Below are 13,865 nucleotides of genomic sequence, written 5' to 3'. Positions count from 1 at the left end.
TTGTGTGTATGCATGTGTGCCTATATGTGTTGGTGGTATGTGTGTGGTGTATGTTGTGATATGTGTGGTAGTATATGGGTGGTGTGTGTGTGATGCGTGTGTTTTGTGTGTTTAGTAGTACAAAGCCTTAAGAATAAGAAGATCACAGTGGGGAGACATTAGGTTGGGAAGCAAAGATAAAAGACAAGGACTTCACAGACTCATGGAAGCCAACCAATAATTGATAATACAACAGAGAGCCTCACTGTCCAGAGTGTCCCCAGAATCTCTCAAAGCTCAGGAATGGCCAATGTCCCAAACCTTTGGGAATCAGAATAAAGGTGAGGTCATCCTTAATCACATAGCAAGTTTGAGGACCAGCCTAGAGAATCTTGTCTGGAAAAATTGGAAGGGAATGAAGTGAGGGGCCAAGATCGAGGAAGGCTGAAAGTGGCCATGCAGCCTGATGCCTAGAGCTGTGTCCCCAGCCTGCCAAAGAACTGGAGCCCCAGAACCTCCCAGGTGTAAACAGTCCCCTTGGTTTGGGTGTCTGTGCTTCTGCCCTCTGTGCCAGGGTGCTAACTTAACTCAGGACTGCAGTTATGGCAGAGGACGAGAACACATTTCTCTGGGGAGTCTGATCAGACCAGTGAAAAACCTGAAGATACTGGGGGGGACAACAACTCTGAACAATGTCTTGGCCAGAACAGCCTGCCACATGACTTGGTGTCCACACCCTAACAGCTGCCCAACTTCCCACTCCAATGCTTAGCAACACTACTACCGAAATAGATACAGAAACAAGGGAAGCAGACCAGTGAAGGGAAGACTTGTCACCAGGTGATACCTCACCCTAAACATTTCAGGGCCAGAGAGTAGTGAGTTTCCAGGCTTGAAAAGCCTGCTGAACAGCCACCACAGGGTTGGAAGTAGATTCCCAGCAAGGCACAGCTGTTTGCAATTCCTGAGCAAAGAACAATCTTCTACTTCCAAAAAGAAGTTACTGGCCGCCTACAAAGCCAGGCATCTGAATGGCACCAGCTGCTTGCAGCACCACAGTCTAGAAGACAGCAGACAGCTGTAAATGGGAACTTGCCTACACTGCTCTAGCTCAACCACTGTAAGCAAAGTGAGAGAAACAGAAATTATCAGATACACTAAGTTCAAAAGCATGCACCAGCTCTGTAGCTGTTGTTTTTCTAGACAGATTTTCTCTATGTTGTAGGCCTGGCCGTGCTAGAACTCCCTCTGTAGACCAGGCTAGCCTTGAACTCACAGAGATCTTCCTGCCTTTGCCTCCTGAATGCTGGGATTAAAGGTGTGCGCCACAACCACCCCACCACATCTTTTAAAAAGTTTTTTGTGTGTATTTGAGTGTTTTTACTTGCATGTATGTCTGTGTGCCACATACATACCTGGTGCTCATAGAGGCTACAAGAGGACATGGGATCCATGCATGAGACTGGAGCTACAGACAGTTGTGAGCTGTGGATGCTGGGAACTAAAGTTGAGTCCTTTGCAAGAGCAGCCAGTGCTTTAACCACTGAGCCATCCCTCTGCTCCCCACCCTCCTTAAGGAAGCCATTGGAGAACCTGCTCTATAGTGAGTGAGATGAGGAGACTAGGACTTTCAAAAATGAGGTTAGTTCTACATGCAGGGTGAAGGCCATCCAGTGTTGAAAGATCTGGGGGGGGGGGCACTGTCACAGCAAGAAGGTGCCTACCCTTCTCTGAGAAGCAGTGCAGAGGGAGGGCCCAGTGCTCAATGGGGATCAATTCCACATAAAACCGATATAGGCAGAAGATGAGAACAGCTCCAAAACATAGCATCACCTTCCACACTCCTCAGCTATGACTGACGTTTATGGCGTCTTCTGATTAATACCAACTATTGCCCGAAGTCCAGTTATGGCAAGTAATTGGGAGACGATAGGACAGGAAGAGGCAAGGCATGGAGGCAGTGGAAAGGAAGTGTAGTGGCCTACCTCATCTAGAGTGAATGCATAGAAGAGGTAGCCAGAAACAGGCTAGTGGGATGAGCTCTTTGGCTGTGAACAAGTGCAAATGCCAAGGCAGCTTTTCAGAGGTCAGAAATGCCTGGTAAAATAAGAGGTGTGTGTGTTGGGGGAGGGGGACCATCTGTGCTGGTTAGACTTCATTCTGATTCCCACTGTCTGTAAACTTGAGTGCCAGAAGCCCACATGCAGATGGGAAGGGAGCCAGCCCTACAGCAGTCCCCTCTACTCTTCCTCCTGTGATGACTTCATATTTTAGCTCCAGCACTGAACCACCTGCTCCCACCAAGCTACAAACCCTTCTGAGGAGCTGAAGAAGTCAGAATCCTAGTGCCTGACTGAGCTGTCTTTCTCTTCCCTCCCTAGATTATCCTCTGGACTTGAACCACAGTGAAGTCTTCCCCCCAACCACAACATTTCTTCCTGAAGATTTTACCTACTTTGCCAACAATCCTTGCCCAGAGAGGCTCCCTTCCATGAGTAAGTAAATCTGGCTTGCCCCAGGCTGCTTCAGGGCAGGTGTCTGGAAGGGAGAATGTGACCAGGTGGCCTCCCTGCCTCTTTGGATAGTGAAATGGCTCACCCCACATTTCTTTCCCATTCCACTCTGGCTGGTTGCTAGAGGTTATTTTCTTGTTGTTGGTTCTGTTTGTTTTTTAGATAGGGTCCTGGAATTCCCTTTGTAGACTATGCTGATTTTGAACTCACAGAGATATACCTGCCTCTGCCTCCTGAGTGCTGGGATTAAAGGTGTATGTCACCACGGTCCAGCAGAAATTATTTTCTTAACAAAATGTTGGTTTAAAAAAAATTCAAGCCATGCATAGTGGTTGTTAGTCCCACCAATTGAGGATAAGACCACTACCATAGTTTAAAGCTAAATTTGAAGCAAGCTTTAGTTAAATACTGGCCAGGTGGATGGGCTCTGGCCAGGTCCATATCCAGGTTCCTGGGAAATAGCTTAGAAGCATAGTTTGTAGAGGCCTAAGAAGGAAAACCCATAATTCATTGCCTCTCTCATCAAGTCCAATCACAGGCAAGCGTACATCCTGATGTCCCTTCATCCTGTGAACCTCCCACACATACGTAATCAAGCACATCTGGGTCAAAGGGAGTGAAAACATGTGGCTTGTTATCTCCTGTCAACAACAGCCAACATTTCAGGAACTGTCTGTCCTTGGGCAAGGGGCTTGCAGATCACAGGCATTTTTGTTTCATGGCTCTCTTAGGCATAGTGATTAAAACTTTAAATTTAGCTTTGGCTCTCACAGTGGCCACACCTTTATTCCCAGCACTAGTACTCCTGGTTGTCTGGAACTAGCTATGTAGACCAGGCTATCCTGTAACTCAAAAAGATCCTCCTGCTTCTGCCTCCCTGAGGGCTGGAATCAGGATGCGCTCCACACCTGGCTTCCCAGCACTTATTGACTGTCATGGTTTCAGTTTGGTGCCTCAGCAAAGATGAGTGCTCTTTAGTTTGGGCACCATTAGTCAGAGCTCCTACTCACTGGTGCCTGGGGTGACATAGGCAGCTGGCCTTGCTTCTGAATGAGCTGCCAGACCTAAGTGTGCCACTCTTCTGTCCCTCCTCTGATGAATTCAGCTGCCGCCTCAGGCTTTTTTGAAGGGCAAGCAGTTTATTGAGAAGTGAAATAGGAGCTCCCTGTAGCAGGGAGGGGTCTTGCAAAAGAGCTGCCTCGCCTCAGTTTCAAGGTCTTCCTTTCTCTCTCCGCCTTGGCAGGAGCCAGTCTCTAAGGTGTTATATACATGAGTATTATTATATTAATAATAAAAACTCAGAGTTAACTATCAGGGGGTGAAAACTGAAGATCAGAGAAGCAAATTGGCCAGCCACTGGAGAGTTCTCACCTCTGCCAGTGCTCTGACCAAAGGGGTGATCCTGTCCTCAGACTGCTTCCTCACACTGCCTGCTTCAGACAGCTGCCACAGACTGCCTAGACCGTCATGAGCTCTGGTCTCCTCCTGCCTTATATTCCTCTCTCCACCCAGCATATCCCTTCCTGTGTCTGCCTCCTTAGTGCTAAGATTAAAGGTGTGTCACTCTAAGTGCTGGGATCACCTTTGTGTAAACTGTTTCTCTTTTAGACTGGATCAATTTCATGTAGCCTAAGGTGGCCTTGAATTAACAGAGATCTGTCTGCCTCTGTCTCCCGATTGCTGGGATTAAAGGTGTGTGCTACCACTGCCTGGCTTCTTTGGCTAACTAGTGTGGCTAGCTCTACACTCTGATCTTCAGGCAAGCTTTATTTGTTAGGTCATAAATAAAATGTTGTCACCGTGTTGTCCCTTTGGTACACTTCTTTGTCAGATGGCAGTGGCACACTAAAGGGCAGAGAGATGGACAGCACAGGGCCAGGCTCAGCCTACATAACTCTTGTTTTTCCTTCCTCTCTGTCCAGAGGGCCCGATAGACATAAACATGAGTGAGATCAGAATGGACGATATTCACGAGCTCTTCTCCAGAGACCCAGCTATCAAGCTTGGAGGCCACTGGAAGCCTTCAGACTGTGTGCCTCGATGGAAGGTGGGCTATGAGTCAGACCCCAGGTGTTGGAAACACATCTGGGATTGCTGGGACTCAAGAACTGTGGCATCCGGGAAATTGTGCTCTGCCTTCTCATTTTCGAGAAATGGGTTTCCCTAAGGACTCCCCTGTAGTCATAGAGATTGGCAGCACCCGGTTGGTGTGTGAAGGCTCTGAACCCCTTTGTTCCCAGGCAGGGTTATTTACAGGAGATGGGGTTGGCAGGTCAGCTGACACATGGGCTGTGTCTCTGCTGAACCTATGTTTCCTGTCTGGTCTCCCAAGTTCCTGGAAGATAAGTGGACTGCAGTGCTGCTGTGCAATGGGGCCCTGGGCCCTTGGAGGATGGTTGTATCAGGGCAAGGGGCAGAAGCTTAAGGCCATTCTTCGACCAAGTGTTTAATAAAGGACTTGAGTGCTACTGGCCCTGTGTGCCATGACACAAGCCACTGGATAAACTTAGTGCATGGCGGCAGGCGTCCACAGATGTCCAGTATGGAGCGAACTCTGTGCAGCATTGAGGAAGTTGGCTCATTTTGTGCTTGTGTGCCTCTAGAGAGACCTGGGTATGTATGCCTCCTAAGGCTGTGGTCCAGTTAGTTCCAGGGTGGCATCACTTGCACAGGTCAGCATTAGGATGTCAAGGGACCTCAACATTCCCTAAGGGTTTCTCATCCAGGAGCACCCAACTGTGTAGCAACGCAAAGAACTAACTGGGCAGCTAGGGCCCGCAGCTAACTTGTGGCCCCTGTCCTGTGATCCACTGCAGGTGGCCATCCTCATCCCCTTCCGGAACCGCCATGAGCACCTCCCAGTCCTCCTGCGACACCTGCTCCCCATGCTTCAGCGCCAGCGCCTGCAGTTTGCCTTCTATGTGGTCGAGCAAGTGAGTGCCCCTTAGTTTCCTCCTCTCTCTCCTGAGTCCACATCGGGAAAGCTGCAAGTGACATTGTCTTCAGTGTGAAGAGCCCAGGGTGTCGCACACCTTTAATCCCAGCACGGGAGGGAGGCAGAGACAGGAGGATCTCTGTGAGTTCCAGGCCAGCCTGGTCTACAGAGCAAGTTCCAGGACAGCCTCCAAAACAATACAGAGAAACCCTGTCTCGAAAAACCAAAAAAAAAAAAAAAAGAGTCCCTTTTCTTCTGGGCGTGGTGACACACGCCATTAATCCCAGCACAGGAGGCAGAGGCAGGTGGATCTCTGAGTTGAAGGCCAACCTGGTCTACAGAGTGAATTCCAGGACAGGCAGAGCTGCTACAGAGAAACTCTACCGTGTATTGAAAAACAAAAACAAGTCTCTCTTCCTAGATATGTGTAGGTGTGTGTCAAGCTGACACACATCAAAACCAACCAGCGCCTCCCTTGCACCTGTCCTGGGTGTAGGCTTTGGTACTGGCTGGGTAAGTGAAGGTTAACATGTAGTTCAACTAGGCCATAACCAGTGTGAGCTAGTCTCTCTACCTGGCACAGAATTTATAACCCTCAGACATTAGTCCCTAGAGAAGTCATGGCTGCTGTAGTGGGACCGTCATAGTAAAGAAGCTGAGGTGAGCAGGTGAGCACCTTCTTTCCCCTGACGTGCTTAGAGTGGCACTGTGCTGGTGGCGGTGATGGGCCGTGTGAGAGCGTAGACTTAGACTCGGCAGTGTGCGGCCTTTCCCGTATATCCTGTGGCCGTGGGCCTCGTCTTCACCTGTAACATTTGTCACTGCAGTGCTTTCTGAGGAAACAAGACAGAATCCAGTGGACTCCCTGGGTGACTGTACTGAGCAGTGCTGCAGACTCTGGTGTGCCGCGAAGGCAGTGAGGTCTTTGCTTCAAGATCTTTTGTTCTTTCAGGTTGGCACCCAGCCCTTTAACCGAGCCATGCTTTTCAATGTCGGCTTTCTAGAAGCCATGAAGGACTTGGATTGGGACTGCCTGATCTTTCATGATGTGGATCACATACCTGAGAGCGACCGCAACTACTATGGCTGCGGACAGATGCCCAGGCACTTCGCAACCAAACTGGACAAATATATGTACCTGTGAGTGTCTCTTCTTCCCAGAGGCCAGTGCAGAAAGGAGACACAGCTGGCTGACTGGCTGTGTCCGCTGATGGGTGGCTTGCAGAGTAATAGTACTGTGTATAGGAGGAGTTCAACAGTGAGCAGGCTGGGGCCAAGTGTCACCATTTTGTTCATTGTGGGTTAGTAGTGTGACTGGTGTGTGTGTGTGTGTGTGTGAGAGAGAGAGAGAGAGAGAGAGACAGACAGACAGACAGACAGACAGACAGACAGACAGACACGTTGGATGGTGACAGCCAGTGATGGTGATGGAGTAACTGAACACTGATGATGGCCATGGTTGCACAAGTCACTGAGTACACAGAGTAAATTCTGTGTTCTATCCCTCACTGCACAATAAAGTTGTTGCTAGGAGCCTGGAGTGGTGCTCAGTTCTCTTGCCTGGCTGTGTGAGCCTCTAGGTTTCATCTTTGCAGTGCAGGAAAACAAAGACAAATTCATCAAGAAATTCAACTCTAGATCTAACGTGACTGCTGTCCTTCCTTCAGGCTTCCCTATGCAGAGTTTTTTGGTGGAGTGAGTGGCCTGACTGTAGAACAGTTTCAGAAAATCAACGGCTTTCCTAATGCCTTCTGGGGCTGGGGTGGAGAAGATGACGATCTGTGGAACAGGTATATATCCCCATCCTGCCCCCCCCACCCCCATCACGTCTCAGAGACCATGTGTCACCCAGTATCCTTGCAGCCACATTGGAAAGATCTATGTGCAAGCGAACACTTGAGCACACTGTTGGTGCGAGACTATAGGGTGTTCCCCGGGTGACCCTCCACCACCGCCTTTGCACACTTGTCCCAGTTTTCCCCTTGTGAGCAGCCGCACCGCACAGCAACTCCACCCAACCTTTCCAGCTGCATTCTGGAGCTGCTGCCTTGTTCTTTCATGTGGAGATGGATATTGGGAATCATGAGTATTGGGAGTTTGTTTTTAAAAATTATAGTTATAACATTAAATAACAACAGAAAAACCCTTCTAACCAAACTTAAAAAAAAAAGTTATAATAACGTATGGGGGCTGGAGAGATGACTCAAGCATTAAGCACACCTATTGCTCTTCTAGAGGACCTAAATTTGGTTCCCAGTACACACACTGGGTAACTCCAGAGGATCTCATTCCCTCTGTAGGCACCTGTACTCACCTGCACATACCCACACACAGACATACAAACATACACATATAATTTAAAATGTAGAGATTAATTTGGGGCCAGAGAGATGACTTGCTGGTTTAGAACACTTGGTGCGCTTACTAAGGAGCTGGGCTCAATTCCCAGCACCCACATGGCAGTTCACAACTGTCTATTATAACTCTAATTCCAAGGAATCTGATGCCCTCTTCTGACATACAAGGGTACCAGTCTTGCACAAGGTGTTTATACATACACATAAAGTGTAAAAAAAAGTTTTCAATACTTAAATGTTAGAAAGAAAGAAAATAATAGTTGGGTGTGGTGTTTCCTCAGACCTATGATTCCAGCACTTGGGAGGCTGTGAGGAAGAGGGTTCTTTGAATTCAAAGCCAACCTAGGCTACCTAGTAAGTCTTCCTTCATAGAACAGGGGAAGGAAGAAGTGTGTGCATTGTAAAAGTTGTACGTGAATAAAAATAAACTGCCCCAGTCTTTACACCCCAAAACAACATTGTCACTATTTTAGTTTGTCTTTAAAACATCAGATCTATGTCAGCTTATCAGACCCATAGGTAGCAGCTGCCTTAGGCTCACGTAAGTATCCCTGGGGCCCAGGTGATGCACGTGTTAGAAACCCAGGGTGTCTTGTGTAGGATGCTGTCTGAAATCACACAGCTTCCTGCTGCATGTTTAGCCTTCAGGGTTCCCATGCACACAGGTGGTAACTTAATAGATCGTCTCATTCCCACTGGAACTTAGGAGAAGATCTTAGAAATGAATTTGGTCAGAATGTGATGTGTTTGTTAGGGCTCATGAGTCATATTGTAACAATGCTTCCCATGTTCCATGTGGCTTTCTGGGCACTGTGTGCCCATATCAGTGGAACCTACCCCAAGCTGAGGGGTGGAGTGCCTGGTGAGCTGTTCACAGATATGTCCCTGCTGTCTGTAGCTGCGTGCAGGTGGGGACTTGAGGTGGGTGTTGGGGTCGTCCTCAATAGCTCTCCACTTTGTGTTTTCACACAGGGTCCTTCACTGAAGCTCATCTATTGAGCTAGACTGGCTAGCACTGAACGCCAGGGTCAGCTGTCCATCCCCTTCTCCCTCTGCTCAGTGCTGGGGTAATAGACACACAACACTGCTCAGCTCTTACATGGGTTCTTGTCAATTCAAACTCAAGTCCTCATGGTTGGCACTTTATTAGCTGACCATCTCCCCAGCCCCCAAGCCATCATTTTCAATAGCCACAGACAGAAATGCTAATCTTCTGCTGGTAGGCCTTCTATAGGAGTGTGCCATCCTTTGTTCCCGTGTGTAGGCATCTCTCCAGAAAATTCAATGCCTACTGTGACTAGACAGTCAAGAAACACATTGTGACAGCTGCTGGGTATAGCTCAGGGATGGAGCACTTTCCTAGTGCACACTAGCGCTCTCTCTCTCTCTCTCTCTCTCTCTCTCTCTCTCTCTCTCTCTCTCTCTCTCTCACACACACACACACACACACACACACACACACACTGCTGGGATAATAGTTCAGTTGTTAAAGTGCTGAGTTTGATCTCTGAAACCATGTTTTTTGTTTTGTTTTTTTTAAGCTGGGACTAGTGACTGTATTGGTTATTTTTATGTTGCTGTGATAAAACACCATGATTAAGGCAACTTATAGAAGAAAGAGTGTGTTTGTTTGCCCTTAAGTGTCCATCATGGCAGGGAGGCAGCAGGCACGGTGGCTGGAGCAGGCTGCACAGAGCACACATCTCAACCTCAAGCATGAAGCAGAGAGAGCAGACTGCAAGGGGGCTTAAACTCAAAGCCCACTTCCAGCGACTGACTCCTTCTAGAGAGGCCACACCTTTTAACCCCCCCCCCCACAGCACTACTAACTAGGGACCAAGTGTTCAAATAAATGAAGCCCACAAGATACAAAGCACCGTATTAGCACATGCCTTTAATCCCAGCCCTAGGGAGGTAGAGGCAGGAAGATGTGAGTTCCAGGTCAGAAAGGTCTATATAGGGAGTTTCAGGCTACTCAAAAGTTACACAGTAAGACCTTGTCTCAAAAAAAGTTGTTGGTCTCAGTAGCACACGCCTATAATCCCAGCAATGGGAAAGAGGAGCTCCAAGCCAGTGCCAGTGAGGGACCATGTTTCTAAAGGAAAAGTTTCACAGGGCCTAAGGAATGACATGCAGGGTTTTCACCTGATCTCTCCAAGCACAGGCGTGCACACACATGCACGCACGCACGCACGCACGCACATACAATGTTAGCTGGTTAAAATAAATACCAGGTGGGTTGGATGAGTGAGGAGGTGCTTGGGTGTTGTTGGAGAGGCTGTGGAGTTTACTGGTCTCTGGGTCTCCAGCACCTCACTGCTGTCCTTTTGTTTTTGGACAGGGTACAAAATGCAGGCTATTCCGTGAGTCGGCCGGAAGGAGACACAGGAAAATACAAGTCCATTCCTCACCACCATCGAGGAGAAGTCCAGTTTCTTGGAAGGTTGGTGTCATTTAAGTTGCCACACCACCCTTCTGCCTCTGTGGTGTGGCTAGGCATCACCCATGTCTGTTCAGATTAACCAAGGTAGACATTTTGGGTGACCATTGGTGAGGTTTAGATAGTGAGGCTCCCATGCAGCCTGAGAGTTGGGGTCACATTCTGCTTAACCCCTGCACTGTGAAGCTGTCTCCGAGGGAGTCACAGGGCTATAAGGTTGGCTGCTTTTTGTTCCCTCCTCTGTACTCTCTTTCTGGCTTTGGGCCATTCTCTTGAGCCTGCATTTCCTTTGGCCTGAGAGGCATTAGATGAGATGCTGTAAAACTAGCCTACGCAGCTGCCCTGACTGTGGACCTGGGATGTTGTCTCTGAGTCCCTCTCTGTCCTCGGCTTCCCAGGTACGCTCTTCTGAGGAAGTCAAAGGAGCGACAAGGGCTAGATGGCCTCAACAATCTGAACTACTTTGCAAACATCACATACGACGCCTTGTATAAAAACATAACTGTCAACTTGACACCCGAGCTGGCTCAGGTGACTGAGTACTGAGATGTGGAGAGAAACCCTGTCCGCCTGCCCATCGCCTCCTCAGAAGCGCTGTGATGTGCCATCCTGGGGGTCAACACAGGACGAGGACAGAAAGAGTGGAGTGCAGGACCATAGGGTTCCAGAAAATGTCACAGAGCACACGCACAAAGACCTTCGCCGTAGGCCCACACAGGGACAGGCGACCTGGAGACACCTCTCATCAGCACTGGCTTCATTCTACAAGACAGATGTCTGCCCTGCTGCTCTCTTCCGTCCCCACCCCAGGAGGGCCAGCCTAGGTGCCCCTCAGACAAATGAATGGCCAAGCCCAAGGCTACATGGCCAGCTACCCCTGGCTTGAAGCAGGAGGACTGCACACCGTTTTCTCTGTTCTTTTTGGTTTTCACTTTGTTTAGTTTTGGGGCTTCCTTCCTTCCTTCCTTCCTTCCTTCCTTTGTTCCTTCCTTCCTTCCTTCCTTCCTTCCTTTGTTCCTTCCTTCCTTTCTTCCTTCCTTTTTTTTCTTTCTTTTTTAAGAAAATTACCTGCATTGGGTGGGAACTAAGGGTGGAGGGGAGGGACCTGGGGTGATAGACACATAACAGTCACTTCTTGAAGAAGTGTAATTGTAAATAAGCCATGTAAAATGCCTTTTTAAAATTTAATTTTATAGCTGGCTTCACTTCAAAGTGAGGGCTTCGTATATTAGATCACCTTGGGTGGCAAACATAATTGAGTTACCATGCAGTTGAAGAGCGTCACCTCCCAAATCCCTGTCATTTTGGGAGTGGACATGGGTCAGAGCAAAGAACCTTTCTCACCACAGCCCCTCTCTCCCCTCCCCCTCCAGAGACTTAACAACTAAGCAGGGACGCCCTTAGGGCCACAGTGTTCTTCCCTCTTACAGACCCCTCATGCAGGGTGTGTGTGGGTTGGGAGGCAGGAGCATGGGGCTATCACTCCAATGTGGAAGGCAGTGGCCTGGAGAACAGGACGTTTGAGACCAGTGTGGGTTACATAGCAGTTTCCAGGCCGACCTGTGCTGTGGAGCAGGGTCCCCACATACCCCAACTCTGAACTTTGTTTGTCTCTTCACCATCTCAGAGTGGCTGTTGAGTGACACTCCCTTTTCTTTGGGAACTTGGCCAGTTTCTCAGAGCTGTGCCTGCGTGACAGCGGGCTTCAGTGTTTCTCCGTTTCCCCTTTTGGTTTCTGGGAGGATGCTGTGCTAATAAGCAATTGATTGGGAAGGGCACAGCCAAGGAGCAGGTGCACAGGGGTGCATGTGTCAGCCAGAGTCCAGGTGAGATTTCACCAGAGCTTTGACCGGCAGCCAGCAGAGGCCCCCGCTTCCTGATGGTAGTTCCTAAGCTGCACTCAAAAACATCCCTCCTCCCTGAGCCAAAGCCCTTCTTGTGTCTGCTGTGACCCTATCTCTACAGCGGGCTCTGCGTGTGGTGGGGAGTGCTTCCTTTAGGCCTCCAGCTTCTTTCTGTTCTTTGCCTTTTTGCCTTCAGCGCCCTCGACGCTCATGGTTTACATAGGTGGGTGTGGGGTGTGTAAATATGTGGGGTTGGGGTTTTTGCATTGCACAAGTTGGTTCTGTATGATCCCCACAGACTGTGGGAGTGATTGGCCAGGCCTTGTTTTTTTTTTCTTCTTGTTTTTGTTCTTTTTGTAGAATAGAGTGGTATCTAGGGGACAGATGGCAATGCAGAATGCTTCCCGCTCGTATGAGAGAGCAGGTGTCTGCCCTTGAGAGCGCTGGTGAGCTGCGTCATCTGTTTGCACTGGGCAAGGAGCTGCACGGCTGCGTTGACTTGCCTTTGTCTTACGGTACACACAGCAATAGAGATTGTGTGGGTCCCCATCCCCACCTCTGCCCTTCTCTTGTTGGTTTTACATGCTGGGGATGAAACTCACGGCTTTGGCATGCTAGGCAAGTGCTCTGCCACTGAGCCATGGGCCCAGCCCTTACTCCCCTCACTCTCCTGTCTTTGCACTGAAGGCCGGGAGCTGCTTTCAGTGTGGCAGAGCAATGGTCCTTTGGAGGGGCTCCCAGAGAGGGACAGTGGTGCATGCAGCATGTGTCCCGGGTGGAGCTCTGCGATCTCACACTTGCCACAGGGTACTACTGTTTTGGGCCAAAGGCTGATATTTGATTTAAGAAAGAAAATGCTGATTTGGGGATGAAAAAAGGTCTTTTTGCTGCTCAAAGTAGGGTCGCTTGTATTCTTTTGCAATCATGTCCAAGTTTGTTTTTAGTGTGGACTCTTAGTGGGCACTGTCAATCATTGTCCACCAAGTCACATGCTGAGTGGGAAATGTCACAGTCAAAACCATACTAGCAGGTCACAGGTTAGGCCACGGGATGCTTAAAGAAAATGACAACCAGTGTGACCTTGGTGTAGTTTGGCAGCTGAGATTATTCAATGTTATGTGACCCTTAAACCGACCTTGCCCTTGATTGCCTTATGTGTGGAAGGTTCCCCTACACACGGGGTTTCTTTCGTGGGAGAGGGGTTTTGCAAAACTTTGGTTTTGCTAAAACAGGGACTCTTATCAGCACTTCCCTTCCTCAGAGAACAGTAGCGGAGCAGGCACTGACTGTACCCACACACCACTGATGAGGCATTGAACGCAGCTAGATTTTTCCATCGTTACTTTTGTTTGTTTTGAGCTTGCTCTCTGTTTTAAAAGGTGCCAGGAGTACATTTTTGCACTGAAATCTAAAGATGTTTTAAAAACACTTTTCACAGAAATAGTCCTTTGTCATTACATTATTCACTCATGTGTTTGTACATTTTGTATGTTAATTTATGAATGATTTTTTCAGTAAAAAATACATATTCAAGAACCAAACTTTGGTGGTCGTGTCTGTGTAACTGCCTTTCAGGGAGGTTTCCCCTCCTCTGTATAACACCACACATAGGTGACAATGTGATTCTAGAACATTCTCTATGAGCAGACCTGTACCTGGTTCTACTCACAGATTTTTACGATTTGAGGGTTTACCATTCTGTGCGTGTGTGTGTGTGTGTGTGTGTGTGTGTGTGTGTGTGTGTGTGTGTGTGTGTGTTAGTGTTATGTATATGTACCTTGAAGATGACCTTGAACT

The 13,865-nt window shown here is 48.6% G+C and overlaps 1 protein-coding gene across 2 annotated transcripts in view; it reads left to right on the top strand.

The window, feature by feature from the left end:
• B4galt5 (beta-1,4-galactosyltransferase 5) overlaps positions 1-13,609 on the top strand; it is a 49,186-nt gene extending 35,577 nt beyond the window's left edge. For both annotated transcript variants that reach the window (XM_040732641.1, XM_040732642.1), the window contains exons 3-9: positions 2,361-2,474; positions 4,415-4,539; positions 5,309-5,425; positions 6,380-6,567; positions 7,095-7,217; positions 10,126-10,227; positions 10,623-13,609. In XM_040732641.1, the coding sequence (XP_040588575.1) occupies positions 2,361-2,474; positions 4,415-4,539; positions 5,309-5,425; positions 6,380-6,567; positions 7,095-7,217; positions 10,126-10,227; positions 10,623-10,770 (917 nt within the window). In that variant the 3' untranslated portion in view covers positions 10,771-13,609. The remainder of the gene's footprint in view (positions 1-2,360; positions 2,475-4,414; positions 4,540-5,308; positions 5,426-6,379; positions 6,568-7,094; positions 7,218-10,125; positions 10,228-10,622) is intronic.
• Positions 13,610-13,865: the final 256 nt, after the last annotated feature.

Source organism: Mesocricetus auratus, unplaced genomic scaffold (assembly GCF_017639785.1).
Source record: "Mesocricetus auratus isolate SY011 unplaced genomic scaffold, BCM_Maur_2.0 Super-Scaffold_100028, whole genome shotgun sequence".
Taxonomy (NCBI): domain Eukaryota; kingdom Metazoa; phylum Chordata; class Mammalia; order Rodentia; family Cricetidae; genus Mesocricetus; species Mesocricetus auratus.
Note: the sequence above shows the minus strand (reverse complement) of the source record. Positions and strands in the feature narration are given on the sequence as shown.